The 27,926-nt window shown below is 51.2% G+C and overlaps 11 protein-coding genes across 11 annotated transcripts; 8 read left to right on the forward strand and 3 right to left on the reverse strand.

Annotated features, from left to right (window-relative positions):
* Positions 1-73: 73 nt before the first annotated feature.
* Positions 74-568, forward strand: AKAW2_80827S (uncharacterized protein; the record flags this gene model as incomplete). The annotated part of the gene is made up of 1 exon (XM_041681890.1): positions 74-568. The coding sequence occupies one exon, from the start codon at positions 74-76 to the stop codon at positions 566-568; it is 495 nt and encodes a 164-aa protein (XP_041548788.1).
* A 559-nt stretch (positions 569-1,127) lies between these two features.
* On the forward strand, positions 1,128-2,009 carry AKAW2_80828S (alpha/beta hydrolase; the record flags this gene model as incomplete). The annotated part of the gene is made up of 1 exon (XM_041681891.1): positions 1,128-2,009. One exon carries the CDS (start codon positions 1,128-1,130, stop codon positions 2,007-2,009), a length of 882 nt encoding a protein of 293 aa, XP_041548789.1.
* Positions 2,010-2,130: 121 nt separating this feature from the next.
* Positions 2,131-3,810, reverse strand: AKAW2_80829A (proteasome regulatory particle lid subunit RPN5; the record flags this gene model as incomplete). The annotated part of the gene is made up of 5 exons (XM_041681892.1): positions 2,131-2,730; positions 2,782-3,270; positions 3,327-3,563; positions 3,619-3,675; positions 3,727-3,810. The coding sequence occupies 5 exons, from the start codon at positions 3,808-3,810 to the stop codon at positions 2,131-2,133; spliced, it is 1,467 nt and encodes a 488-aa protein (XP_041548790.1).
* A 1,152-nt stretch (positions 3,811-4,962) lies between these two features.
* Positions 4,963-6,627, forward strand: AKAW2_80830S (putative siroheme synthase; the record flags this gene model as incomplete). The annotated part of the gene is made up of 1 exon (XM_041681893.1): positions 4,963-6,627. The coding sequence occupies one exon, from the start codon at positions 4,963-4,965 to the stop codon at positions 6,625-6,627; it is 1,665 nt and encodes a 554-aa protein (XP_041548791.1).
* A 711-nt stretch (positions 6,628-7,338) lies between these two features.
* Positions 7,339-8,835, reverse strand: AKAW2_80831A (putative NRPS-like protein biosynthetic cluster; the record flags this gene model as incomplete). Its single annotated transcript, XM_041681894.1, has 3 exons — positions 7,339-7,420; positions 7,475-8,559; positions 8,620-8,835. The coding sequence occupies 3 exons, from the start codon at positions 8,833-8,835 to the stop codon at positions 7,339-7,341; spliced, it is 1,383 nt and encodes a 460-aa protein (XP_041548792.1).
* Positions 8,836-10,262: 1,427 nt separating this feature from the next.
* Positions 10,263-17,749, forward strand: AKAW2_80832S (type I iterative PKS; the record flags this gene model as incomplete). The annotated part of the gene is made up of 2 exons (XM_041681895.1): positions 10,263-16,714; positions 16,768-17,749. 2 exons carry the CDS (start codon positions 10,263-10,265, stop codon positions 17,747-17,749), a joined length of 7,434 nt encoding a protein of 2,477 aa, XP_041548793.1.
* Positions 17,750-17,907: 158 nt separating this feature from the next.
* Positions 17,908-18,580, forward strand: AKAW2_80833S (uncharacterized protein; the record flags this gene model as incomplete). Its single annotated transcript, XM_041681896.1, has 3 exons — positions 17,908-18,128; positions 18,203-18,284; positions 18,368-18,580. 3 exons carry the CDS (start codon positions 17,908-17,910, stop codon positions 18,578-18,580), a joined length of 516 nt encoding a protein of 171 aa, XP_041548794.1.
* Positions 18,581-19,056: 476 nt separating this feature from the next.
* AKAW2_80834S (2-deoxyribose-5-phosphate aldolase) lies at positions 19,057-19,848 on the forward strand (the record flags this gene model as incomplete). Its single annotated transcript, XM_041681897.1, has 1 exon — positions 19,057-19,848. The coding sequence occupies one exon, from the start codon at positions 19,057-19,059 to the stop codon at positions 19,846-19,848; it is 792 nt and encodes a 263-aa protein (XP_041548795.1).
* A 340-nt stretch (positions 19,849-20,188) lies between these two features.
* On the forward strand, positions 20,189-21,619 carry AKAW2_80835S (RNA methyltransferase; the record flags this gene model as incomplete). The annotated part of the gene is made up of 3 exons (XM_041681898.1): positions 20,189-20,209; positions 20,279-20,430; positions 20,500-21,619. The coding sequence occupies 3 exons, from the start codon at positions 20,189-20,191 to the stop codon at positions 21,617-21,619; spliced, it is 1,293 nt and encodes a 430-aa protein (XP_041548796.1).
* A 1,089-nt stretch (positions 21,620-22,708) lies between these two features.
* Positions 22,709-24,508, reverse strand: IPI3 (putative ribosomal assembly complex component Ipi3; the record flags this gene model as incomplete). Its single annotated transcript, XM_041681902.1, has 2 exons — positions 22,709-24,082; positions 24,161-24,508. 2 exons carry the CDS (start codon positions 24,506-24,508, stop codon positions 22,709-22,711), a joined length of 1,722 nt encoding a protein of 573 aa, XP_041548797.1.
* Positions 24,509-25,771: 1,263 nt separating this feature from the next.
* AKAW2_80837S (uncharacterized protein) lies at positions 25,772-27,775 on the forward strand (the record flags this gene model as incomplete). The annotated part of the gene is made up of 2 exons (XM_041681903.1): positions 25,772-26,791; positions 26,840-27,775. 2 exons carry the CDS (start codon positions 25,772-25,774, stop codon positions 27,773-27,775), a joined length of 1,956 nt encoding a protein of 651 aa, XP_041548798.1.
* Positions 27,776-27,926: the final 151 nt, after the last annotated feature.

Genomic DNA, 27,926 nt, shown 5'->3' on the forward strand with positions numbered 1-27,926 from the left:
AGCAATGTGGCGTTCTTCAATGATGATGGATTATAATATCTCGTTTTTCTGAGGAAACAGATTCAGATAGAAGATGGAATCCTCGCCCCTTGCGAGAAAGCCCTGCGGAACCACACAGACAAGGGAAATGAAAAAAATTTTTGACCAGGCACAGAACCTCGTTTTTGATACACCTTTTCAAAAAAAGCGTTTTACTACTTTTTTTTATCTTCCTACATCTCTGCGCAGGGGAGTTCCGGATATCTGGCACATGATCGGTCCATACTACCAAAAACTACTCTTGCCTTGTATCTTTCCTCTTGATTTTCGCGTGATGATTCTCGTTTTCGACAAACTTGTGTTCCTTGTACCTACGACGGATGTACTTCGAACAGCGGCACGATATGGGGAAAAAATCATACAACGCCACCAGTCACGTCTGCACATAAGCTTCTGCCGGTTGCCGCAGGAATTCGGATATTGTGGAAGGAGGAAAAAAAAACAGATCTCCATCGTGGAGAAGATGAATGATGGCGGCTCCGGTATTGTTGCGGAGCGGCGTGACTGGCTGCAGGAGTCTGGTTACTAGGTCTGAGAGGACAGTGCCGGCACTGTAGAGTTGTGATACCCCTCGTGCGGTAGCAATCGTATGTTTTATATTGGTCAGTATGGATTCTAGCTTGTAGTAGTAGAGACGTAGCCCCTCGTAATGTGTAGATCTGGCCCGCATCTCCGCAATGTTGAAGCTGGGGTCACCGAGTGCCCTTGCATCCAGACCAAACCACAGCCCGTATGAGTGCCACCAACTGGACTGTAAACATATAGATACCCAGCGACCAAGTGATCACCTAGACATGACTTTAGCGGCCTCTACATTCCAGATTTCAAACCCGGAAAACCAGTGCCCGTCCACCCCATATCGTAGAAGTGAGGATACCCCAGCCAACTAACCACCATCCACCCGGGCTTATCTTATCTCCTCACATCCTCCTCCTCCCACTAGTACTTTTTCTCTCCCCGACATCTTCCTCATACACTTACCCAATCCCTCTTGATACCACAAAACCACCTTCACCTTTCCCCCTCTCAAACCCCTCAAACAAACAAAATCCCAAACCCAGAAAGGAAAAAGAAAAGAAAGAAAAAAAATGCCTCCCCTCAAACTCCTCTGCCTCCACGGCTACACACAATCCGGCCCCCTCTTCCACGCCAAATCCCGCGCCGTGATAAAACACCTCACGAAGACCCTCCTCCCCACAACCGGCTACACAATCACAACGACCTACCCAACGGGTCCCATCCACCTCCTCCCCTCCGACATTCCTGGCTACGAGCCCTCTACCACACAAGGGGGCTCCTCCACCACCAGCGATGACACTCCCACCGAAGCCTACGGGTGGTTTCGACGCTCCTCGACCGCGAACCCACCGCTCTACACGGACCTGCACCTGGGTCTAGAGACGATCGCGAACGTGATCAAGACGGAGGGGCCGTTTGACGGTGTAGTGGGGTTCTCGCAGGGAGCGGCGATGGCGGCGATTGTGGCGGCGTTGTTGGAGCCCGGGAGGGAGGAGGTGATGAGTAGGTTTGCGAAGGAGGGGAGTGTGTTTGAGGAGAACGGGGAGAATGTTAAGGGATTTGAAGTGCCGAGTGCTTGGTGGGAGTGTGTGAGGAGTGTTGGGCAGAGGGAGTTGAAGTTTGCGGTGTGTTATAGTGGGTTTCGGGCGCCGGGGCCGAGGTATAGGGGGTTTTATGAGGGTGGGGTGAAGACACCTGTGTTGCATGTGTTGGGGTCGTTGGATGCGGTTGTGGATGAGGGGAGGAGTAGGGCGTTGGTGGAGGTCACTGATGCGGTGGATGTGGAGGGGAGGGTGGTGGTGCATCCTGGGGGGCATTTTGTGCCGGCGCAGAGGCCGTATTTGGATGCTGTGGTGGGGTTTGTGAGGGGGGTTCTTGGGGATGGTAATGCGGCTGGGGGGAAGAAGGAGAAGGAGGAGGTGGATGTTAATGAGATGGAGTTGCCGTTTTAAATTAGAGATAGATAGTGTAGATTATAGATCGTGTGTATGTATGTATGTATGTATGACGATGTCATTATTGTCCCATTCTACTATCATCAATGTGTATATCTGCTATTCTGCTACTCAGAATCTACCGGGCCTTGCCCTTCTCTCGCGTGGGAAGGATCCGCGCCATCATCTCCTCCTTCGTGATCAGGTGGTCGATCCGCTCCAGCAGCCCCAGAAGGCTCTTCATGTCGCTGCTCCATTCATTCAGCACGTCGTCGGCATCGCGAGGCTTGGCGAAGTTGACCAGTCGGGCTGGACGGTCAATCTTGGCGTAGATCGTCTTCGAACAGACCAGCTCGCTGATGTACTTCTCGGTCTCCTCCTCCGTCAGGTCCAGCAGTTCGGTCAACCGGCCCATCTGGATACGTGTGTAGTACTTAGCCACCACCCGCACGTTATGTTCGATCACGCGCTTGCGGAGGTCCTGCCACCTCCGGTACGGCTGGTCTTCGACCGACTGGCTGGGCTGAGGCTTGAAGACATCTGTGTTGCAGAGGTGAGGGCCGAACTGCTCGCCCACCATCGGCCAGCGCATCAGCTCGTGGATGGTGAAGAGCTTCACTAGCCGGCCTTCAACCGGGACGAGGGAGAGCCGCGAGTCCTGTTGGATGCGGTGCAACAGGTCCGACTGTTCGTTATCGTAGGGAGACAAGACGACGTAGTAGACAATCCTGGCGAGGACCTGGATGATTTTAGCTTGAAGGTACTCGCCAATCTTCTAAGGTAAACTTACGGCGCGAAGCTGCTCCGGGTTGTTCTCCACCGACTCCGTATCCAGCACTTCCCGGTAATGTTTGCAAACATCCAGATATTTATAGTCGTGGTTGGCGAGGATAATCTGTTGTTCATAGTAGCGAAGCTTCAAGTCGGTCACGTCATCGTCCACCTCCATCGGTGCCTCATCCGGGCTACGCGTCTTCTCCTTCTCTTCGGCTTCCTTCTTCAGCTTCTCAATCTCCTCCGGGCTCTTCTTCGGCTTGCGGTTGAAGTATCTCTTGTTGATCTTGCGGCTGAGGATGGTGGCCTGTGTCCAGTCGCCCCGTTCTATGCAGAGCGCAACCTGCTCCAGGATGAACTCTGTCTTCTCCCGTCTGGTCATGGAACCGAATGTCTCGACTTGCAACTCGCAAAGAATATCGGCAGCAGCGTTAAGGTCGCCTTGGGTCTTCTTGATGTTGGACAGGATGCGGGTCACACGAGCTCTCTCGACTTCGACGAAGATCTATATAGACGCGCATTAGCATGATGCGGAGCTGGACGGGTGGTTATTTCACTGACCTTGCCCTCAGTCACAGTCCGCAGTGTGTGGATGACAGACAGCTTGACCTCCAAGTTCGGTGTCTCATCCAGGAATCCCATCACCGTCTGGACCATCTTCGTTACGGCCTGCTTGAGCTGGCCATGCTTCTTGGATAGCAGGAGGACCTGGTCGTTCAGCAGATTCCAGTCTCCCGAGTTCTTGCTGAGTGTGACAATGGTGATAAGAATGCGCGATGTTGTGGCAAGATCCGAAGCCTGTAGGATGGGTAAGAATCGCGTTGTCGCCGGTTAGACGAAGGAAGGGCCGTACTTGTCTTGCTTGCTTCTCCAATACAAGGAGCTTGTCAATGGCACCCTGAACATCGGTCTGTTGACGGTCAGTAAATTATATTTGCAGAACTAATGGTAAAGCTCCAACCTTAGCAAGCTGCTCAGCCTCGGGGATCAGCTTGTCAGCATCCTTGGAGAAGTCCTTCTCCGGCTTCAACAGGGTTTCGGACATGGTGACGGGGAAGCGTCACAGCAGGGTATAAATCAAATTTGGTGGATATCAACCTGTGAAAGAGAAAGACAGATGCAAGATATGTGAGGGATTACTGGGAGAAGATGGGAGGTCTGGGGGAAATGATGAAAGATGAGTGGAAGCATGGACTGGATCGGAGCTCTGACGTGCAGCTCGAGCTGGCGGCAGCTGTGTCACGTGATATACACCGCTGCAGCACTTGGACCAGATCAACATCCTTCAACAATACTGTTCATATCGTAGATGTGTGCCTTCATCTATCGATGAATCTAACCTCGCAGCGATATGACTTCTACTTCCATGAAAAATATGTCAAAAATTCTACATCCGGTTGTCTTTTATGATGAATGGGACATTCCCGGCCACCAACTAACACGATCTGGCCAATGTTTTGGTTACTGAGAGAGAGACACGAGACCACCACGTACCAGTTAGCACTTATATTCTATCAGTGATGGGTTTCACCAAGTGGAATTGCTTGAACTTGCGAACCTACTGAAGTGTCAGACACTAACTCTTCTCCATGAACCTATCACAACATATGCTCGCGTCTAGAGTCATGCGCCCGAATCACACCCGTCATGGGATATAACTTTGGAGCATATGTCGACTATACTCTGTTCTGCCAGATATTACGATAAGAGTACAAGATGTCGAACAGTCATCTCAGCTAATACTCATTATTACTGAATCAGGCACCATTTACTGAATCTCCCAATCCGGGGTTGGCTTACCTAAGCCACTGCATGCGATCACGCAATATCGCCTTAACCCCATCAGGAAATGCATCTATAAATTTCCCAGAGACAGAATGACTCCAAGCCCGCTGGTTTTCTGTGGTGACTCCGTTTATTAATCGCTGAGATAGTCTTATCGACCTGCCAGGCGTGCTGACTGGAGAACGTGGTTCTTATCTGCAGTCGTTGCTCATCAGTTCGCTTTTCCGCGGAGTTAAAGAACCTGGAAACTTAATCGACTCACGACTTCAATTGTGGGATGCAAGCATAAATCAGCGTGGGTCCTCCAATTCAGGGTCTTGATTGCTCTTACCACCAAAACTTTTTACAACAACAACGACGTCCAAGAAAATATTGAAGGTTAGACCGCAAACCCCGCGGTGGCAATTTAAACATGAAGGACGCATCAGATAGTGGTGTTCCGGCACCTCTACTGACAGCCGTGAACGTTGAGTCACAAGTCCATCTGATCATCGGGGCCAACCCTCTTGCAGCAGCCCGTTGTGCCAAAAGTATTGAAGCTGGCGCAAAGCCCGTTCTCATTGCCCCGGACACAGAGAGCCTGCAATACACGTTGGTCGAACGGATTGAGAACGGCTCTTTGAAGTGGCTTCGCAGAGAGTTCAGGGATGAGGATCTCACGAGCCTAGGAAGAGAGGAAGTCGACCGTGTTGTAGACACGGTCTTTGTCACTCTAGGCGGAACCAACCCATTGAGTGCACACATTTCCAAGCTCTGCCGTCGTCTGAGAATCCCAGTCAATGTGTCAGATGCTCCTGAACTCTGTACCTTCAGCTTGCTGTCCACGTATTCGGACGGCCCTCTTCACATCGGCATCACGACATCAGGACGCGGCTGTAAGCTGGCATCACGACTCAGGAGGGAAATTTCCTCGGGACTCCCGTCAAATCTCGGAAATGCCATTGACAGGCTTGGTGCAGTGAGAAAGCGCCTTTGGGCGGAGGATTATGCTGCCGGACTATGTGATGCACCGCTAGAGGGTGACGAGGATGATGCGACTGGCCAACGGCACACATTCAACACATTAGTGACAGAGGACGACATCTCCGCAGCCAAGACCCGCCGCATGCGCTGGCTGTCTCAGATCTGTGAATACTGGCCCCTTCGCAAACTGGCCGCCATCACAGACGAAGATATTAACGCCATTCTTGAGGCCTACTCGTCTAGCAAAGACGGGCCCAAAGATCTCAGCAACTCGGAAACCTTGTCAAAGAAGGGCAAGATTGTTCTTGCTGGCTCCGGCCCGGGACATCCAGATCTGCTCACACGCGCAACATACAATGCCATCCAATCGGCCGACATCATCCTGGCCGATAAACTCGTCCCAGCACCTGTCCTAGAACTCATCCCCCGCAGGACAGAAGTCCACATCGCGCGAAAGTTCCCAGGCAACGCAGACCAGGCCCAGGAGGAATTCTTGAAGATGGGCTTGGACTCCCTACGTCGAGGAAGATACGTCCTCCGATTGAAGCAGGGTGACCCCTACCTCTACGGCCGAGGAGGCGAAGAATTCGAATTCTTCCGGGGCGAAGGCTACGCACCCGTCGTCCTCCCCGGTATCACCAGTGCATTGAGCGCGCCCCTCTTCGCAGACATCCCCGCCACGCACCGAGGCGTATCCGACCAAGTCCTCGTCTGCACAGGCACCGGCCGCAAAGGCGCAGCCCCAGAACCCCCTACTTACGTTCCCACACAAACCGTCGTCTTCCTGATGGCCCTGCACCGTCTGTCCGCACTCATAGAATCCCTGACCACCGAGCCAGCAGAGGGTGCCCGTCCACGGACCCCATGGCCGAAAGACACTCCATGCGCAATCATCGAGCGAGCCTCCTGCACCGATCAACGCGTCATCCGGTCTACCCTGGAGCACGTCAGCGCTGCCTTCGAAGCTGAGGGCTCAAGACCCCCTGGTCTCTTGGTCGTCGGCGCGAGCTGCCATGTTCTACATCCCGCTCAGGGACAGAAATGGGTCGTGGAAGAGGGATTCCGTGGATTGGATGAGTTGCTTACGGAGGTTACGGCTTGTCAGAATGAATGATGCGGAGATAGAGGGCTTTATGATCGTTACGTTACGGATGATGTTCGCTTCGGGTTTGTGTTTGGATGGATTTTTGTTGCATAGATACCCATAAACCGAATAGACGAGAGAAAACATTTTTGGTCACTTGTTCTCAATTATTGTATGTGGTTTAGTTGTCTTGTTCGTAGAGCTGTTGGGTCTTTTAGGGGGATGGTTTTATGCTGGCCTGGTCTAGATGTAAATGACTAGCGTCGAGTGCATAATGCGTCGGTTGTAGTAGGTAATGAAGCCAGGAAGTAGTTGCTGACAGTGAGAAGCATTGCGTGATTTACGAATCTGCATAGGTAAATGAATGTGACGGAATCTACCAGGTTCAAAGACTAATAAGGGTCTCTCGAGCGTGAACGTGTGCATGGTAGCTATGATTCAAAGACCACCACCACTATTTACCCAGCTCCTTGATCAAGTTACCACCTTGATAACACGGCGAGAAAGTATCTGGGCGATCTTCTCCCGTCGAGCATTCATCTGTGCCAACTTGCCCCGTAGGATCTTCCCGCTCGCAGTTCGAGGGATATCACTGACAAATATCACGCCTCCATCTAGAGCCTTGTAGCCTGCTAACTGGGATTTCGCAAATTGGTAGACTTCATCTGCGGTCAGATTGGCCTTGAAAGCTGATGATTTCACCACAAACGCTCGGGGCAGTTCGGTGCTCTTGTCACTGGATTAGACTCCGAGGACGGCGGCATCGGATATTCCTGGGTGCTTGGAGAGGATGGCTTCTATTTCGGCAGGAGCTACTTGGTTCCTGAGCATCACGGTTAGAAGGGTGGTAGTAGAATATGGCTGGGGTTTTTCTTGCCCTTGTACTTTGATAATTTCCTTGACTCTGCCAAACAGGTAGTAGTATTCGTTTTGTCTGTAGGCCACGTCCCCTGTTCGAAACCATCCATCTGCGTCGACTCCGTCATCTCGTCCCTTATAGTTCGAAAATAGTCCTGTGCCTCGTACGTATAGCTCACCGGGGCAGTTGTCGCTGGTTATTATCATGCCTTCATCGTCGATGAGTCTTGCCTCGTTTATCCCGACAAGCTTTCCGATACTTCCTTTATCGACGCGCTCTCCATACCTGCATACAAATATCGGGCCTGTCTCTGTCATACCCCAGCTTTGCGCTGCAGTAGCTTTCTTGTGTAGCAGATCTTGGAAAATTTGCAATGACTCCGTGTCAATGGGCGCGCCTGAGACGCCTACCATACGCAGAGATGAAAGGAGCTCCGCCACAGGCCGAGAGGACTGAAGTGAGAGGTGAACTATTGCTGGCACAATAAATACGTCTGTTATTCTGTTGCTGTGAACAGCGTCGAGGAAGTGATTCAGTTCGAACTTTTGCAGGAAGTATGCGGGCTCTCCTTGACGGATGGGAAATGCGTGCCAGAGTGCCCCGAAGCGATGGTATACTGGAACAACGACCAGTCTTCTGACAGCGTATGGAACCTCATAGTGCTTGTTAAGATGCTGGGAGACAACAGCCTGGTGCGAGATAATGGCGGCTTTGGGAAGCCCACTGGTGCCGCTGGTGCAATACATAGCGGCTGGAGTGGTTTTGGCCAGGGCTTCGTCATCGAACTTGATCCAATCCTCTTCACCGCAGGCGAGAAGGTCGTATAATGTGATGGTTTCAGCATTTTGGCGACGATAACTGATGTTTGACTCTAGAAAGCTAGCGATAGTCAATTCTTCAAACAGGCAGGTTTGCTCCGGACCGAGGCCTTTGCTGGTTGCAACACTCAAGACAGCATGAAGCGTCTGGTTTGTCGTAATGATTAACCTTGGCCTCCCCAGCTCAAGAACATTGGCTAATTCATGAGGTGGGCTGTCGGGGCTGGCACCCATGTAAACCCCTCCGGCTCCTATTATGCCGAAGAAGAGAGCTGAGTGAACATACTAAAGACTGTTTATTAGATCCAGTTTGGGAACTAGGCGTTGCCTGCGGGTTTAACCTACGCTATTGCCCAGATGAACCAGCACACACTCTCCTTGCTTAATATACCGCCTGAGGCCTGCGATCAGAGCCCGCACTAATCGACGTAACTGATTGGCATTTAGACTGCGCGATGGATTTCTTGCATCAATATAGAGTGGCTGGCTCTCGTCATAGTCAACCGAGTGATCAAAAGCAAAGGACAACACGTCCTTGTGCACAGTTGGAAAGTTCATCATAATGGAAGCAAAGACAGGCTCAGGAGTAGCAGAATGGCAATTAGCAGGTATGTCTGAGGTAAGATTGTTTTGTCTCGTTTTCGGGATGGCGCCTGAATCACGAGCAGACACGAAGCCCGTATTCAGCTACTTCGGCACAAATTGCATCAGTCTGAAAGGAAACATGCAAGATGGGGTCAGTTCCGGCTGACGAATTGGAGCATGCTTCATGCTGCAGTAGTTTGCCCATACTACCTCACCAGGAAGTGTGCTGTAGGCATGATCAAATCACCAGACTAGGCGGGCTTGAACGCCTGTCAGAATGTAGCTACCCAGATGGGGGTTGAATTTTCCAGGTCCTATAATTGGGTACAGCGAAATCGGAAGAGGGTTAAGTTTGCTCCATATGATTAGTCGCATGGTAAGCGCTTGGAATAATTTGCCTTGTTTGTTGTGACGGTGATCTAATCTGAATCCGATGTAGATGGGTGATGCAGCTAACTTATCTAGCGGCGGAGGGACCCCGAATTCTGACGAGATCCATAAGCGAGGCACCTTCCCTGTGCCCATGAGATAAGTTACTTTTCCCAAAACACACTGAAATCTCTGCCGGTTGGTGATAGGAAGTAACCTTAGTATTGACAACAGAGTCCTCTTCGCATTATGGACGTGCATGCTTGATGTGACGGAAATATCCATGCTCTGAAAGGGTCCGAGACATGCATATGTCGGGGTAGTTCTAGGCGGCGCCGATGACGGCGATGAACCAACCGAAGGACAGAAGAGGTACCAAGCCTAGACTGGTCTTACCTCCGACTGGCCGCGATTCTGCAACTGCAGCACGAGCATCGATCCGTCCAATAGAAATCCCAAGCCACACCCAGTGAATGCCTTTGTCTCGAGCCGGCCGGGAGGAAGTGCTGATTGCAGCGCCCTGCCCTTGTTCGCTTCATCACGCTGAATGGCTTGGATATATGACACCCTGCAGGTGGTCCACTGGTGCAACGCCAGTTTTCCAAGGCCTATCGACTAAGAGATGAGCATGGCAGTCGAGGAGGAGCCCTGCATGCCGAGTGACAGGTCCAGATTTGCATCCCTTGACCCCACCTGCACTATCCCAACAAGAACGTCACTTAGTTAGGAGGCGTCTGCCCTGTCTGCATGGGGAAGTGTACCAACAACTGCCCCATTCTGACATTAGCGCTGTTACTTCTCCAAAATGCACTTGCCTAGAAGTAAGACGACCTAAGCCACGGAGCTAAACCAAGGCTAATTGGTCACAAGCGGGCCACGAGAAACCAAATGACTGGGAGAAAGTAGAAGTGTATAAGAAGGAAAGGAAACCTGCAGTCCGCCTCGGTCATCTGACCCGGTGGTCTTTCCTTTCTGGACCGCCAGCAATCGATTGATTATTCCCTTCTCACTAAGTATTTCCCTCACTCGGCTTCATGTCGGTCCCTGAACCCATCGCAATTATCGGGACAGGTTGCAGATTCCCAGGCTCAGCATCCTCCCCGACTAGGCTCTGGGACCTTCTGCTCCATCCACGCAATGTAGCTTCTAAGGCACCCAAGGACCGGTTCATTCATGATGCCTTTTACCATCCTGATAAACATCATGGCACAGGAAATTCCCCTGAATCCTATTTTCTTACTGAGGACCCCCGCGCATTCGACGCGCCCTTTTTCAATGTCTCCCCTGTTGAAGCAGAGTCGATGGACCCTCAGCAACGTTTACTATTGGAGGTCGTCTACGAGTCATTGGAGACAGCAGGCTTAACGCTAGAAGCCCTTCGAGGTTCTGACACAGGAGTCTTTTGTGGCCTTATGAGTACGGACTATGCCAATCTGATCAGCCGTGACTGGGATGAGGTTCCCATGTATACCCCATCCGGAACGGCAGCCTCGATGCTTTCCAATCGCATTTCCTACTTTTTTGACTGGCATGGGCCATCAATAACGATAGACACCGCATGCTCTTCAAGCTTGGTAGCCCTCCACCAAGGAGTAAGTGCTCTGCGAAACCAGGACTGTCACATAGCCCTGGTGGCGGCTAGCAACCTAATCTTTAGCCCCCGTGAGTATATTGCAGCATCCCAGATGCACTTACTCTCCCCCTCCGGACGGTGTCGGATGTGGGATGAAAGCGCGGATGGTTATGCACGGGGTGAGGGTATTGCTTCCGTGGTCTTGAAACGCCTCAGCGACGCTATTGCGGACGGGGATCCCATCGAATGCATCGTCCGCGCCACAGGAATCAACGCCGATGGACGCAGTATGGGAATTACAATGCCATCTAGCATTGCCCAATTACAGCTTATACGCTCAACGTATGCCAGCGTCGGGCTAAATCCCGCAGACCATCCCGAAGACCGGTGCCAATTTTTTGAAGCCCATGGCACAGGCACGCAGGCTGGAGATCCTCAAGAGGCCACTGCCATATATAATGCATTCTATGAGGACTCAGCATTACCTGAAGAGTCGATCAAAGAACCCTTGTTCGTGGGCTCAATAAAGACCCTCATTGGCCATACAGAAGGTGTAGCAGGGCTAGCAGGAGTTATAAAGGCCTCTCTATGCGTCCAGAAGGGCATTATACCTCCGAACATGCTATTGAAGCGTATAAATCCAGTTATTGCACCTCTGACTTCTCGACTTCGCATACCAACTGAGCCATTGTTGTGGCCCAGCCTTGCCCCAGGTATTCCTCGCCGGGTTTCGGTTAACTCATTTGGCTTCGGTGGAAGTAATGCACATGCGATCATTGAAAGCTATACTCCTCCAACGAAGCTGAAGCTAGAGCATTGCTTGTGCCCACGACTACTTCCATTTACTTTCTCTGCATGCACAGCGAAAACCCTGATAGATGTTCTAAAATGCTATGACCGATTTCTTCAAGAGCACCCCGACATAGACTTGGTAACCCTAGCCGAGTCTCTCCTGAACCGACGATCAGCATTCAGTCACCGTGTTTTCATTACAGCAGCCTCAGTTGAAGGCCTTCGGATTGAGATTCAAATAGAGCTTGAAAAGCGAATGTCAGCAGAACTTCCAAGCATTATGTCCCGGCCCAGCCATGTACCAAAACGAGTACTGGGTATCTTTACTGGACAAGGCGCGCAGTATCCGCAAATGTGTTGGGACTTGATTTCAGCTAGTCCACAAGCCATGATCTGGATGACAGAACTGCAAGATTCGTTGAACAGTCTTCCATTGGAGTACCGTCCGGACTTTTCATTGGTTCAGGAGCTCTCAGCTCCCGAGTCATCTTCAAGAATCCACGAAGCAGTTGTGTCACAGCCTCTGCGCACAGCTGTACAAATAATACAAGTAAACTTTTTACGGGCTCTGGGTGTTCATTTTTCCACTGTCGTGGGGCACTCGTCGGGTGAGATTGCAGCGGCTTATGCTGCAGACGCTATTAGCGCAGCAGATGCTATCAGAGTTGCATACCTGCGAGGTTTCGTAGCTGAACAGGCCGTCGCAAATGGCCAGCCTGGAGCTATGCTGGTCAGTGGTATTCCCTGGGAAGACGCGCAGGCACTTTGTTCCGAAGGTGGCTTCAGTGAGACAGTCAGAGTGGCTGCAAGTAACTCTCCGGTAAGTGTCACGTTTTCTGGGGATACACAAGCGATACAGGAACTTGCATGGATGTTAGAAAGCCTAGATCTCGCGGTGCATCGCCTGAATGTGGACATCGCCTATCATTCGCACCATATGATACCATGCGCTGCACCGTATCTGCGCGCTCTCGAGGCCTGTGAAATTCGGGCAAATCCTACGACAACGACATGGTTCTCTAGCGTACACAAGGAAACGAGGCTAGACACTGAAGACATCACTCCTCAATACTGGTGCCAGAACATGCTTCGCCCCGTGCTTTTCTCTCAGGCAGTAGCGGCCGCTTTTGCAGACAATCCCAAATTTGATTTATTGATTGAGGTTGGACCACGTCCCACACTCAGAGGACCAGTCCTGCAAACAATAACTGAGATGGCAGATGTAGAGCCAGAGACAACCTACCTTGGTTTGGCTGAGCGTGATGCCAACAGTACGGATGTATTTGCTCGGGCTATTGGCTCACTCTGGACACATCTGGGAACAAATATAGACATCCAACGTTATCTGTCACTGTTCAATAATTCATATGGAAGCCGTTTCGTGAAATGCTTACCCACATATCCCTTCGACAAAACACGAGCTTATTGGACGCTGTCTCGCCATACTAAAGCGCGCCTATACCACTCTGATCTCCCACACCCTCTTTTGGGGACTCTCAGCCCTGAAACAGGCGAAGACGAATGGCGCTGGCGCAACTACTTAAGCCGGACAGAACTCGGATGGCTTAATGACCATCGGGTTCAATCTCAGACTGTGTTCCCTGCGGCCGGATACATATCAATGGCATTGGAAGCAGCTGCAAAAGCCGCACGTGGCCAACCTCTGCGGTTGGTGGAATTCGATGATGTGCGCATCCACTGTGCTGTTCCTATTCCTGACGATCCGCAGGGTGTGGAGATAATCTCGAAATTAGGCATTATGAAATCAGAAAGCGATGTCATCATTGCAGCCTTCCAATGCTACGCTAGTATTGCTGGGAAACTAAAGACATGCGCCTCCGGAGAACTGACTGTGTCATTTGGGGAACAAGATGCTATGTCTTTGCCCCCTAGATCATCTATACCAGATGTTTCTCACTCAATGGACATGACTGAATTCTACGCATCTCTGAAAAGTCTTGGTCTCGGTTACAACGGTCCCTTCCTAGGGCTGAAGGCTCTTACGAGACAAGCGAGTGGGTCGACGGGCATAGTTTCAGGGACCGAGCTGGGCTCGTCTTTGCTGCTACATCCAGCCATCATTGACTCCAGCTTGCAGGCCTTGTTAGCGGCGAGGAACATCGATGAAGTCCACACACTACATGTTCCTGTGTCCATTGAGCACATCGCAATTAACCCGCAGTTGTGCAAGCCCACCTCAGTGGAGGCCATGACTGAGCTTGCTGTCGAAGCCTTCCTCGATAGTGACAGCCCAGATGGCATGAGAGGCGATATCAACGTATTTGACCCTGACGGCCACGGGGTCTACCAAATCGAGGGCTTCCATGTGGCTCCGATATCAACTCCCGAGGATCGTGGCATCTTTTCCAAGATTGTCTGGGGCCCGTTGCTGCCACAAGCTGTTTCAAAAAGCGTATATCAGGATTGTCAAAACTCAGAAGAGATTCAGTGGGCGGAACGCTGCGCTCTTTTGTATATTAGAGATGCACGGAGGCAGCTTTCCGCAGAGGAATGCAAAAGCCTTGACCAACATCGGTCTAGAGTCTTGGAGTGGATGGATCAGGTTCTCTGTACAACACACGACGGCTCCCATCCGATATGTCGTCCAGATTGGCTAGACGGCACCCTGGAAGATGCTCTCGACAAAGCTACGAATACGGCACGCATAGGTAGCGATCCCTGGGATCAGCTTCGGATAGCAGGTGATAATATTTTGGACTTCCTTAGAGGGACAAGCAGAGTGATCGATCTTCCTTGTCAGAATGGCCAGTTGGATGGGGTTTATAAGGATCTGTTTGAAAACGAGCGCAGCCGTTCGCAGCTTGCAGTGCTCGTTAGCCAGATCGCTTTCCGCTACCCTCATATGAAAATACTTGAGCTTAATGGAGAAAGGGGTCTGGCCACGGAATCGATTCTGAGGGAAATAAAACGTTCATATCAATCTTATACCTTCACAAATAATTCTCCAACATCCTTTGCGGAGGTACAAGAAAGACTTGCTCAACACAAAGATCAGATTTCTTACCAGGTGCTTAATATTTTGTCAGATCCCGTCCAGCAAGACTTCAGGGAGCACTCATATGACCTTATTGTCGCAGCTGATATGATTTGGTGTGCTGAAAGCCTGGTGCAGACCTTGGAAAACATTCGACGCCTGCTCAAGCCCGGTGGTTATTTGGTCGTTCGTACCGGCACCAACACGAATATCAATCGCCTCGGGCTGATAGTCAGCTCTCTTAAAAGATGGTGGTCCGACGAGAACGGCAACCCTCAGAGCCCGGTGGTTAGCCTTCAAAAATGGGATCTGCTGCTCAAGACGAGTGGTTTTGGAGGACTCGAAGCGGTGTCGTCGGCTGATCGCTTTGGATATGAATCGACCTTTGTCACGCAGGCAATCGATGATCGTATCCAACTGCTCCGCGAACCCTGGGATTTCAAAGTTACACTATCAGATAGTCTACTCCTCATCGGTGGAGCGACGGGAGCAACATCGGATATGATATTGGCGTTAGAAGCCTTACTCAGACCGTGCTTCCGTCAATTAGTTCTTGTACAAAGGCTCGATGTACTAGAATTAGATGACATATATGGCTGGTGTGTATTGAATCTGACCGATTTAGACTCGCCTTGCTACGAGAATATCACAGCCCAGTGTCTCGCCAGCCTCAAGATGGTTATGAACAGCGCCAGCAGACTTCTTTGGGTGACGAGTGGCCCAGAAAGCAAGCAGCCCTACTTGAGCATGAGTAAGGCTACTGTTCACTGCCTCACCTATGAGAATCCCCAGTCCATCTTTCAGTACCTCAATATACCTAACAGTCAAGAGGTCACCGCACCTACTCTTGCCAATATTTTCATGCAGTTGGTCCACACATATGAGGACAATAATGATGGCCTGGATGTCTGCCTGCATAGTACAGAATTCGAGCTACGGCTTGTAAATGGGGTGCTGAATATTCCGCGAATCCAGTTTGACGACACCAAGAATCAACGGTATTTTGCAAGCCATCGCACAGTCAATGGCTTAGTTGACCTGCAAGATTCCACTGTACAGATTGTTGCCCCGTCAACTATACGCAGTGAGTTCATACTGCGCGAAAGCCTGCAATCCAGGCAAGAAGGAGGTGATCGCAATGCTGCAACCCATCGTCGACTTGTTGTACGTTTTTCGACAATAACTGCCTATAAGGTGGAAGGCGCTGGCTTTCTGCATTTAGTCATCGGTCGAGATGAAAATGATAATACACGTTGGCTGGCACTATCAGAGCAACATGCATCAGCTATTGTGGCGCCACTCAGGTGGTGCTGGCGGCTCCCAGACAGCGTTCCTGAGGGCCTAGAAGCTACTGTCTTGATGCGAACAGCTGCTGCCCTGTTGGCCACTTATGTCGTCGACAAAGCGCCCCCCGACACAATGGTCATGATCTATAAGGCCGAAACTTTATGCACGGTTGTGTGTGATGCTGTCTCAGCCTTTGCTCTTGCACGAAATGTTCGGGTATTGTTCGTGACCAATGTCCAAGCCGCAGTGCCAACGACTGGTGTGCTGTATATTCACGAAAGAAGCTCTTCTCATACTTTATCTCGCCTTTTGCCGAAAGACATTTCTGTCATTGTCCGTTGTACTCAAAGTGCGAGCAGCGCTTACGATCGAATCGTATCTCTCCTGCCCGAGGATGTTGTGAAAGTTGATATCTCTGATTTGGCCAGAACGTCGTCAAAATTATTGCGGCCTGCTAGTCCGATCACCGTTGGGCAAACATTCTTCGCAGCCTGTGGGTTTGCGCTACAAACGGCTACCTTGCAGGAAAAAATTCAGCTTGTCCCTGTTCAAAACTTGCAGGGTGTTTCACAGGGAATGAATCAGTTGGAGATCGTAGACTGGACCCAGCCAGGCCAAGTCCATATTCAAATTCAAACAGCAAGCTCCATGGTCTCACTGTCCCCACAAAAGACATACTTGCTTGTCGGGATGACTGGTGACCTTGGAAGATCCGTCTGTCAGTGGATGGTCAGTAAAGGAGCCCGAACTGTGGTCCTTGGCAGTCGTTCCCCAAATATTGATGCGCAGTGGATTTTGGAGATGGAAAGACTGGGCGCACAAGTTTTTCCAATGGCAATGTAAGTGTCTATCCTGACAGTATATTGAGGCAAATATTGATAATCTGTACCAGTGACGTCACCAACCGAGAATCTGTGTGTCGTGCCTATGCTTCTATACGTGAATCACTACCTCCGATTGGGGGAGTAGCCAACGGAGCGATGGTGCTCAAGGACTGTCTCTTTGCTCAAACGACGCTAGAGGATATACAGAGCGTCATGGCTCCAAAAGTTCAAGGCAGTATTGTCCTTAGCGAGGTGTTCGGTGACCTGGACCTAGAGTTCTTTATTCTCTTTGGATCAGCTGCTGGACCGCTGGGCAATGTTGGCCAGACAGCCTATTCAGCCGCCACCGAATTCATGTCAGCGCTCATAAATCAGCGGCACGAGAAAGGTCTAATCGGCAGTATTATTCATCCAGGACTGATCAAAGGGGTAGGATACTTCGCAAGAGCAGATAGTACAGTTCAAAACTTGATTGAGCGGAACACTGGAGCTTCTAACTTCACTGAACGAGACTTGCATGAGCTCTTCGCAGAGGGTATACTTGCAGGACATCCAAATTTCAGCAGCAACCCTGAAGTAATTGCTGGCTACCAGGTAATAAACGCTGCAGACAACCCGAACACGTTATGGTTGCGAAATCCGAAGGCGTGGAATCTCATTACCCATGCGGCTAATCCGACCAGATCTGCATCCGGTACTAACGACAATGTTTCGGCGGGGATGCAAATCAAGCTGGCAAAAAGCACTGCTGAAGCCAGGGAGATAATAACCGAGGGGTTTATCAAGGAAGTGCGCTCCAGGCTGCAACTATCCGCCGAAGAATCGCTCACTGGAGCATCCGCATTGACCGAGATGGGGGTAGACTCTCTGGTGGCTATTGAGCTGCGGCATTGGTTCGTTAAGGAGCTGTCTGTTGACATTCCTGTACTACAGATTATTGGGGGTTCTTCGATCCAAGAGCTGGCTGGAGTCGCTGCATCAAAGCTTTCAAAGGAATCCATGCCGGATGCTCAGACGGAAGTCGTTCCAGCGAGCGGTACTGATGCTTGACACCTGTGTGATACTCGCTGCGCAGTCCACCGCAAATGGTCACTCTACTTGTATCTCTCAGAAGATTACAAATAGATGAAATTTTATCTGTATGTAGAAGTCGCTTTAGCTACAGGGATAATCAACAACAAACATGTCTCAAGTTTGTATAGAGACTGATGTCATCCAAGGGTCCCTATGCACTAGACCGAATAAGGAAACATACTGTCCCCGTCAATGGCGCTAAACCGTATCCAGCAAGCTCGTTATCTGGCGCATCGCATCGCCTCCCATCATCTTCCAGTACCAAACACCCATCTCACTCTTCACTCCCCCAAACCGACACAAGCATGGCATCCGAACCCAAGACCTACGTGTCTGGGGGACGCGTTCTCGCAAGGTAAATCCCCATCCATCCATGAACACCCCCACCCTACTTGAACGACATATCTAACAGTTCCATCCTCCGTCCAGTCCCCCCATCACAGTCCGCATCATCCGCTTCATCGAGAGCATCTACCTCTTCCTCGGATTATACATCGTCAGCCTATTCTCGGTATGCACTACACTTACATTCATACTCCAAGCAGTATCTATTTCCATTTGACCGCTGTACTAATTGGTATATGTATGATCTAGCTGGACCCCTACACCGCAGCCCAAAACTCCCGATTCAACGTTACTCAGTCAGGAAAGACTCCCAATACTCGTGCTCGCTGGGGCAGTGGAGGTGGCCGTGGAGGCGGTTCCTGGGGACCGGGCGGCGGCGGTGGTGGTGGACCGGGAGGACCTGGGAGGAGGATCGGTCGGGTGGATGATATTCGTGGCCCGGAGTGTAAGAGCTGTGGTTGATTTGGGGATGTGCGTTTGAAGGGGGGCTTGGGGAATGAGATATGGTGGGATTGAAGGGATGGGAGTTTGATAGGGCGCTCTTTATTGATTATACTTTGGATTGGAACAATGGAATGGAGTTGTTGTGATTGGATGATTTGTGATGGATGGGATGTGTAGGGAGTAGAATTGGCGTGTAGAGAAGTCTACTATCATGATATCTTGGGTAGTTGTAATTTGATAGTATTAGGCCCGACCCAGTGGTGATCAACAACGCCGTTGATTCCCATGTGGGAAAGGCAATGGATGGATGCCCCGCAAAAGAGGGGCCGGTGCCGGGAAATCATCTGAGCTTCAGTACTTCCCAGACCCAACTAGCTCGCTAATTTATTTCCTCTTTGACATCAAGTTCGTTGGTCCTGTTTGCTGTGGTTGTTCATACAATTTTCGAAGATATTGACGAGGGCACAAGCGTCAGTCACATCCAGTATCACACTATGTCTACACCACAAACCGACGCCGAATGGGCGACGCTGATCTCCGGCATCCAACAATCCCTCCCAACGACCTTCCCTTCATATGACATTTCATCTGAAATCAATCGTACCATAGACCACACTCAGCTAGCCTTGACAGCAACGGAGCAACAGATCGACGACCTCTGTCAGGAAGCCATCCAGCACCAATTCGCGACAGTCTGCGTGCGACTGAACCATGTGTCTCGAGCAGTCCAGAACCTGAAAGAACATCCAGCCGTCGGAGTAGCCTGTGTTGTTGGATTTCACGAGGGAACTTACAAGACGGACGAAAAGACAGCGGAAGCGAAGGAGGCAGTAAATCTGGGAGCGTCTGAGCTCGACATGGTGCTCAACTACCCTCTTCTACAAGAGGGGAAGTTCAAGGATGTCTATGCGGACGTGCTGGAAGTGCGCAAAGCAGCCCCGACACCCGTTGGATTGAAAGTCATCTTGGAGACGTCTCAGTTGACTCGCGAGCAGATCATAGCGGGCTCGGTGCTGGCGTGTGTAGCTGGAGCGGATTACATCAAGACTAGTACTGGGTTCAATGGGCCCGGAGCGAGCTTGGAGAACGTTGCTCTTATGCGAGAGACGGCCAATCTGGTTGGAAAGGGCACCAAGGTCAAGGCCAGTGGAGGAGTACGGTCAGCAGAGGACTGTCGCAAGATGTTGCAAGCAGGAGCAGCGCGTATTGGGAGCAGTTCGGGGGTGAAGATTATGCAGGAGGAGAAGACGGGAATTGCTAGTGGTGGTAGTGGTAGTGGTTACTGAACGGAAAATGTATCCGATTTTGTGGAAACGTTCCTGGAGGATGCTTTTCTTAAGGAGCATCCATAGTTTGGATTGAGCAATTACTATAGAGTAACCTCGTCAGGATGTTGACTTAACGTTGGTGGAGACGGTGGAGCTTAACGTCATCGTCAGGAAGTGTGATCGGTCAACCAAAGCCTTTGAACTAGTCCACTGTGTGTTGTTTGGGCCATCCCCTGCTCCACGAAAGGATCTTTTGTCTTGTCAAATGAAGAAGCGTTCGTCCCTGAAAGTCTCTTTTCCGTCCTCCACATCCCCTTCTCCTCCTTCATCGCTCTCTGCTCCCTCCTGCTGCCCTGCGATGCGCCGTCCCAACTATAAGGTACGTCAATGACAGCTTACACCTCCTTGTAAAAGCAGCGACTGACTTGAGAATGCTTTGTCCATGTAGAGATGCAAGACTACCCACGAAGATAGTCCTTCGTCGCACTACAATGGCACAACCAATTCCCTATTCACCGAAAAGCCCTCAGCCGTCTTCCACCCCAAGGGTGGCCGATCGCATACTCTCAGCGTTGCCATTCCGGGCAGCATCATAGCCAAGTAATCTCCCCTCGATCAATGCTCCCTAAGGGCTACTGATGTAGTCAATCACTAACCTCTGCTGTACAGTGCTCATTCTGTCGAGCAAAAGACTCTCCTAGCCGGAGTAATCGCACGCGCCCTCGCCGTCTTCTGCGTCGACGAAGTCGTGGTCTTTGACGATGATGAAAATAGTGCATACTGTGACTTTCATGAGCATTATTATCACGATAACTCACCCAGTGCCAAAACTAGAAACCAAATGGACAGCGGTGCATCCTCTCCCAAAGCCTATACCGCGAATTCGGACCCTTCACACTTCCTGACTCACATTCTGTCGTACCTCGAGACTCCACCGTACTTGCGCAAACACCTCTTTCCCATCCATCCCAATCTTCGCACAGCTGGTTTGCTACCCAGCTTGGATATGCCCCATCACTTGCGTGCCAATGAGTGGTGCGATTTCCGTGAAGGCATTGTTGTTTCCAGTCCTGGCCGATATTCAGCGCGAAATAGACATTCGACCAGCAAGATCACTCAGAGGAGCAATGATCATCAGTTCCACCATCATAGCAGCTCTACTGACAATGGCCCTGCCACAATTGTGGACACGGGTCTCTCACAAAAAATAGTTCTTCCAAACATCCACCTTCCAGAACATGCCCGAGTAACAGTCCGATTTCCCCAGCATGAATCCCCGTATGCAGAACCCGTACACTCATCCACTCCTCGTGTTGAGGCGGGATATTACTGGGGCTACTATGTGCGACGATGTCGGTCTCTCTCCTCTGTTTTTACGGAGTGTCCCTATGACGGTGGCTATGACCTATCCTTCGGCACATCCGAGCGTGGTATGTCTATCTCCACAGTGCTAGAAGAGAAGCCCCAACAAGCACACGATCGCTACGAGCAAGACCACCCTCCTGATCGCGAACAGCACCTTCCAGACTTCCAGCACATTCTCGTCGTCTTTGGTGGTATTGCTGGGATCGAGGCAGCAGTCCGGAACGATCCCCAACTCCGCGACATGGCCATCCGCCCATCAGACGCCGACAAACTCTTCGACTACTGGGTAAACTTTCTACCCGGACAGGGAAGCAGAACCATCCGCACAGAGGAAGCCGTTTGGATGGGGCTGACGAGTCTCCACGGCCTGTTTGATGGCACCCACCGGCTGAAAAGGGCATACAGATATCCTCACGACGGCTAATATTTCCAGCTCCCATGATAGGCGCTCAATCCAGGTGAGAGATCAAATCCTTGCCTTGCGTCTATCTGTCTTTTTATCTCCCTACCCATCAGTCCAGGTTTCAAACTGCCGCCACCGTCTGGAACGGGCGTGCTGGATTCCGCATATACAAGCACAACCCTAACCCACCTGCCACGACAACACCCATGGCAAATTCCCAACGCAAAAACCCTCTCCCCATATCTGCCAAGCCAGCAAAACCTGTACACAGTAACCTTATCAGCCATCAAATTACGAACTTTTCTTCCTCAGAATTCCTAGCGCTTATGAAGATGAAGTAGCCCAGACACCCTCAAAACCCCATGGAATGAAGCAAAGCAAATCATATCATCATTTTCGTATTACATAGTTTCCCACAATAAACAATACTATCACGTAGTTTCCATAAATTAATTTCAATTTATTTAGATACCATGCGCGGAATGTACCAACATACGTTGTACAACGTCAAATGAATTTGAAATGTTCCCCAGCCCGCATGATGCATTACGGACGGTGGTGGTGCTGGTGGTGGTGGTGTGTGTGTGTCTCCACACCATGCATACCAGAGGCCCTGCGAGTCCACATTCCTCCGTTTCGACCATTTGACAGCCACTTTCGTTTCATCCGCGGGTTGGGGGGCGCACATATTGTGTTTCATCGGATGGTTCTGGGTGTTTTGTGGCTGCAGCCTGGGGTTTTGGGGGAGGCGGGTTATTATTATGTAGGGTATCATATTAAATCAGTCAGTCTTCAAGACGTTTTGGTAGTACTCAGTACTTATAGGATAGTAAGGAAGTAGTATGGCGTAAAGTGTTGGTGAGACTTTTATCTATTACCCATTTGTCTATATACAATACAAGACTCCGTGTGTCTATCAATCCCAAGCAGAGTAGTAGTTTGTAGGAAAGACGTGCATCGTGTGAATTTGTCATTTCATTGAGACTTTTTGTGTTGTGTGACCTTTTGCGCCTGTCGAATGATGTACTGTAAGAAAGGGGAAATGCGGGTCCGAAAGTGGTTGATCATGCAATTAAAACGGTAAAGTAGTAATGGATAGAGAAAAAGAGTCTACTCATCACTGCTCTGATCATCCGTATCGCTCGTCATGACGGTATCCTCGGCGTCCATCTTCCGGAGAACCGCATCTCCCTTCTTGCCCTTCTTTTCGGCTGCGAACCAGGCCTCCCGACGGCGGGTCTCCCGCTCTTCTTTCCGCGCCTGTCGGAGGATCTTCTCCCGCTGCGCCTGTTCTTGTTTCTCGTGAAGCTCGTTGATATAATCGTGCAGGTTGGCGAGATCAGAGCGAAGCTTAGTTACTTCGTCTGTTGTGGACTGGCGGGCGGTCTCGTTCACAGAGGATTTTTTCTTCAGCGTGGCGAGTTCCGCCTCCAGTTGGGATATTTGGGAATCCTTCGCCGCTAGGTCTTCGTCGCTAATGCCCTGTGCTATCGAGGAGACCGGGGCTCCGTTGCTGGTGGGCTGGCTGAAGGCAGCGAGTTCGGCGAGGCCTTCTTCGAGCATGGATTCAGGGAAGTACGCGTGGGAGAAGGCTTCGGTGAATTGGTCGGGCTTAGCAGAGTTGGGCTTGGATGAGATGGATGGGAGGAGGTGCGTGCTAAAGGTGTAATCGGCTGGAACGGCGCCAGCTGCTTGAGAGGTTTCGGACAGGGAAGAGTCGTAGCGGGGCTTGACGATGGTGTGTGCTACCCGCTTGAGGTCGAGGGAAGGATGAGGGAGACCGTTGGGAGGAAGCATGAACAGGTTCGTGACAGGATGTGTGTAGTCTGCCACGGTCGAGGCGTACTTCTTCCTTCCAACTGTCCATGAGAGAACCTTGCCATTCTGATGGCCAGAGAGCAACGTCATTCCATCGTAGCAGAGGGTGAGCGCATGCGCCGCGCCGCAATCAGCCGATGGTGGTGCCCAGCGATCTTCTGCGGGAGGCTGCGAAGGAGTAGATTGAAGGGAGGGGTCGTGGAGAGGGTTCTGGATGGACTGGTTCTTGTAGAAGTCGATCGACTGGATACTGCCATCTTCGTATCCGACATAGAAAGCCCGGTCGGCCGGGTCAAGTGCCAGCGACTTCGCATTGGACGGCAAGAGGAAGGTACGCAGGAGACGGCCGGTGTGATAATCCCAGGCAATGGCTGTGCTATCATCTGCAGCAGACACAGCAATGTTGTATCGACCGGCGCTGTGACCCACAGCGATGGCGGTGATGGCGGCGCGGTGGTTGGAAAAGGTACGGATGGGAGAGTTCGGAGGCTGACGATCACGGCCGGATGGAGGTTTCGTGAAGGATAAGAGGTCCACTAACGACCAAACATGAATGCTGGCATCGGACGAACCCGACAGGATGAAGTTGGAATTGGGATCGACCACGAGTGAGGTCACTGGCCGCAGATGCGACGCTGTCGTAGCCACTTGTCGCCCGGTGCATGTCTAGAAAGCACATGCTGTTAGTATGAAACCATGACGAATAGCTGGCGACGCCATTGGGGCTGTGAACAATCGATTTACCTCCCACAGAATCAAACGACCCCCTTGGGTTCCCAAGACCAGGACATCACCATTCTTGCCCCCGGCGACAGCAATGCTGCGAATGCGCTCCGGGAAGGGAACGGTGGCTTCCTGGTTGCCTTTCTCCCTGCTATACACATGCACAATGGCTTTCTCGGACTGCGCAGCGAAAACGTGAGACGGACTCACGGCAAGGCAATTGGCCGCCGTTGAGCTCTTCTTGAAGGTGGAGCGCAGGTTCAGCGTGGGCTGGAATTCATGGACGCAAACTCCCACATCGCGGAGGGTCGCAGACGCTGGCGCTTTGCTGGACGCCAGCGTCGATGCGATGAAACATTCAGAAAGCATAAGGAACTGCCACCCCAGAAGGTTCAAATTTGCAGGAGGCAGGGAGAATGCGACGAGCCGTTAATTTTTTGAAGACGCAAAATCCACGAAAATGCAATAAAATTAAATGAGGAAATCGAGGCTCCAATCGATAACCGGGATGTTTGCATGGTTTGTCTGCAAGTGCCCGATAAGGAAGTATTGTGCATCTCTGTATGCATGCTTAGATAATCCCGAACAAGACGATCTATAAACCTTCATTAATTAAGCTTCGTCTCCTTCTCTCCCCCAGTTCAGGTTGACGGAGTGATACCCTCGCTGTCCCTGTCTTCAGCTCCCTAGTCCCCCTGCTCTCCTTTGTGACTGATTTACCTATTGAAGCTAACACTATCCCTTGGTTGCCACTAGCAAGCCATCCATTGTCGACCATAGCACTCTCAGCGGAAGCAGATTGACTGAGCCACCATCAAGACCGCATCTGGAGATAGAAATTTGCTTGCCTTCCCGTGGTATTCAAGCCCATCATGATACAACTCAAATCTCCGCGGCCGCAGTCAAGCTGGAATTCCTGCACATGCTGCTTAAATTAAATTTCGCCTATCCCTCAATCAACATGAGCCTATCGCCGGCGCCCACAGCAACCCCATGCAAGGGGTGTCCCTCTAGGGGCTTCTTCTTTGATTGTCCGGCGCAACGCCTCTACTAACCAGAGAGCCTTGAAATCAGACCGGTGACGTCCTTTGAATGCCCTCCCAAGGCTCCTCCCGCATCCCTCCAACTGCATGTCTCATTCCTTTTGCTAATTAACGAGATCCAAGCACCCTGGGAGACGGACCACCCACGTTGTGCTGTCCCTGCAGGTGGCGCGCATTGAGAGTGCTAGCCAATGGCTGTGCACGCTATCTCCGCTCGCCTCTCTCTGGTATGCAAGGACGGTGGGCGTGGTCGCCCTTCACTCTTCGTCTATGTTCCAGAGTGTTAGATGACCCTCTCGAAGGGGGAGAGTACACATGCCCAGTGACTAGTTCCCCCGTCACCGCAAGGCAGTCAAGGGATACCTGGAAACCCATATTGTTATGTAGTATAAGGCCCTGCCGGCCGCTTTCCCGATCAGAATTGATGCTGCTCTTTTTCTCTTTCTTTGCACATTAGTCCCGAGTAACCATAGGAAATCGATTGTCGCCTGATTGCAATATACCATTTACCGTGCCAGCCATGTCCTCCACTGACTGCCAGTCAGCCAGGGTGTTCCTTAACCCAAATAGGAACTGTCATCAACATACCATGTCTGCGAACCAGGTCCCAGCGTTCGCACCCAGGAGAGTATCATCCTATAATTCATTAGCGGACGAAGCCATGATCCAAGGAACTGGGCTTGCTGCTCCGCGCTATGCGCCCAATGTTCAGCCCTGGAGGAGACAGCAACAGCCCCAGAGCTCCCTTTCTTTCGTTCCCTCGACTTCTCCCCGGATGGACCAAGCCGAATATACTACAGCTCCGCAGCCACGTCGACCGGTGGAGCGTCCGCCGGTGGTCATGTCACCCTTTCGCTCTGTGCGCAGGATGAAGCAACCCTTTCAACTGCGCCTACCATCTTCGCCGTCGCTGGAAAGCATCGCATCAGCTGCAAAGGAAGCCAGATCGTCGCGACAATTGTCTGGAGGCCAAACACTGCGAGCCTGGCGCTCGGACCAAAACATCAACGTCACCAGTATAGATTCCTTCGGCCTTCTCCCCAGTCCTCCTCTTTCCGATTCTCTGGGCTCGCAATCATCCCCATCATCCGCCTACTTCTCGTCTAAATACGAATCCGAATCAGACTATGGCCCAGCTACACCAAAAGGTTGCGCATGTGTGTCTGGAAAAGAAATTTGTGATGATTGTGGTGCTCGAAAGCAGGAGGCTCGCCCAACCACCTCGGCGCACGACGAGACAACGAATGTACATATGGCGCACTCCATATTGGTCAAGCAATGCCGACCAGCTGATGCGTCGTTGATCGCAACGTCCCCCAATCCAGAATGCATGCCATCGCCCGTCCCCTCCGCAGATTCCGAGACATTTGTGAGGCGGAACTTTTCCGGGTCGTCAATGGGGTCCCAGAGAAGCAGGTCAGGAACCGTATCTAGTGAGGGAAGCTGGGTTCCTAGCAGTCTCTCCTACTGTGGTGAGTGGCTTCAGGGCGCACCTGTGGAAACGCCTGGTTCCCAGGGCGAGAGGACTCGAGAACAGAGTCGAAGGAAATGCCAGATTGTACAGAAGAGCCCACCAAGGTTGAGGACATCACCATCTGATAAACACGAAGTAAGTGTTACTTGCTTACACTCATACCATGTACTGACGACTTTCCAGATCTGCACCGTTGCGAGGAAAACAAAGCCCAAGTTAGTCGATATCTCCCGACAGTCATCTCCAGCAATGAGCTATTCGCTTCCAACTCCGCCACAGCCCATCCCATCTACCCCGGATCTCGGACAACAGGAGGTATCAGCTTTCAGTCCGGACACTCCAATGGAGATGTCTGACAGTGGATATATCACTCATCCCGAGTGTCCCTCGCCCGATGACCTCCGGAACGATAAGGATGACGACGATGACTACACTGATGCAGGCTCTATGAGTTCAGAGAGCGTCGGCGAGACCATTGTATGCAATAAACCGACGCCAGCTCCGCCTGAGCCGATGTCTCCGCCCAAATTAGAGAGACCACCCAAATTTAGCACATCACCCCAGGTCCAAGCATCACCTGGGCGCTCCTCGACCATGTCAGAGAAGGAGGAGTTAGAAAAGTGGTGGGATCACGAATGGACTATTGACCAATTGGAACATTCAGTGAAGGACTTCCCACGAAATATGCTTCGCTTAACTTCACCCGTCATCATGTTCATCCGTCACAACAACGAACGGGCACTCCTGAAACCCTTCCGCGACATCTTCCCAAATGTCGCGGAAAACCTATTAGGCGGCCTATGTGCCGCTTTGATCGCGCGGAACTATGTTGTATCCCTGGCATCGAACAACCGAAGGATCAACAACTTTTCGCATCCCTCCCCCGTGTCCCGGCTAGATACAGTGCCAGAGAAGGTAGCTACCTCACCAGGGATGCAGTTTAGTCCAGCTACCTCGTCTCGCGTCAAAGAACGTGTCCTAGGGTCCCGGAGCATGGAGCTTCGCAAAGAGCTGGACCGAATAGTGGATAACCTGCTCTTTGCTATATGCGGCAAAGCAGACGAGACGCTCAAGTCGGCCGTGTTTGTCCTCGCTCAAGTGCTTGAAACTAAGAACTGAGCAGCCATTCTTTACTTCCCAACATCAGTCTCCTTGGGTGACTGTCAATCACTATAGACATCTTTCCTATCTCTCCTTGTCTATTCTCTCCCACTATTTCCTTCTGTTCTTATATCCCAGTCCTGTCTCTGTGACCATATCTTTCCTTACT

This window comes from Aspergillus luchuensis, chromosome 8, assembly GCF_016861625.1.
Source record: "Aspergillus luchuensis IFO 4308 DNA, chromosome 8, nearly complete sequence".
In the NCBI taxonomy this organism is placed as follows: domain Eukaryota; kingdom Fungi; phylum Ascomycota; class Eurotiomycetes; order Eurotiales; family Aspergillaceae; genus Aspergillus; species Aspergillus luchuensis.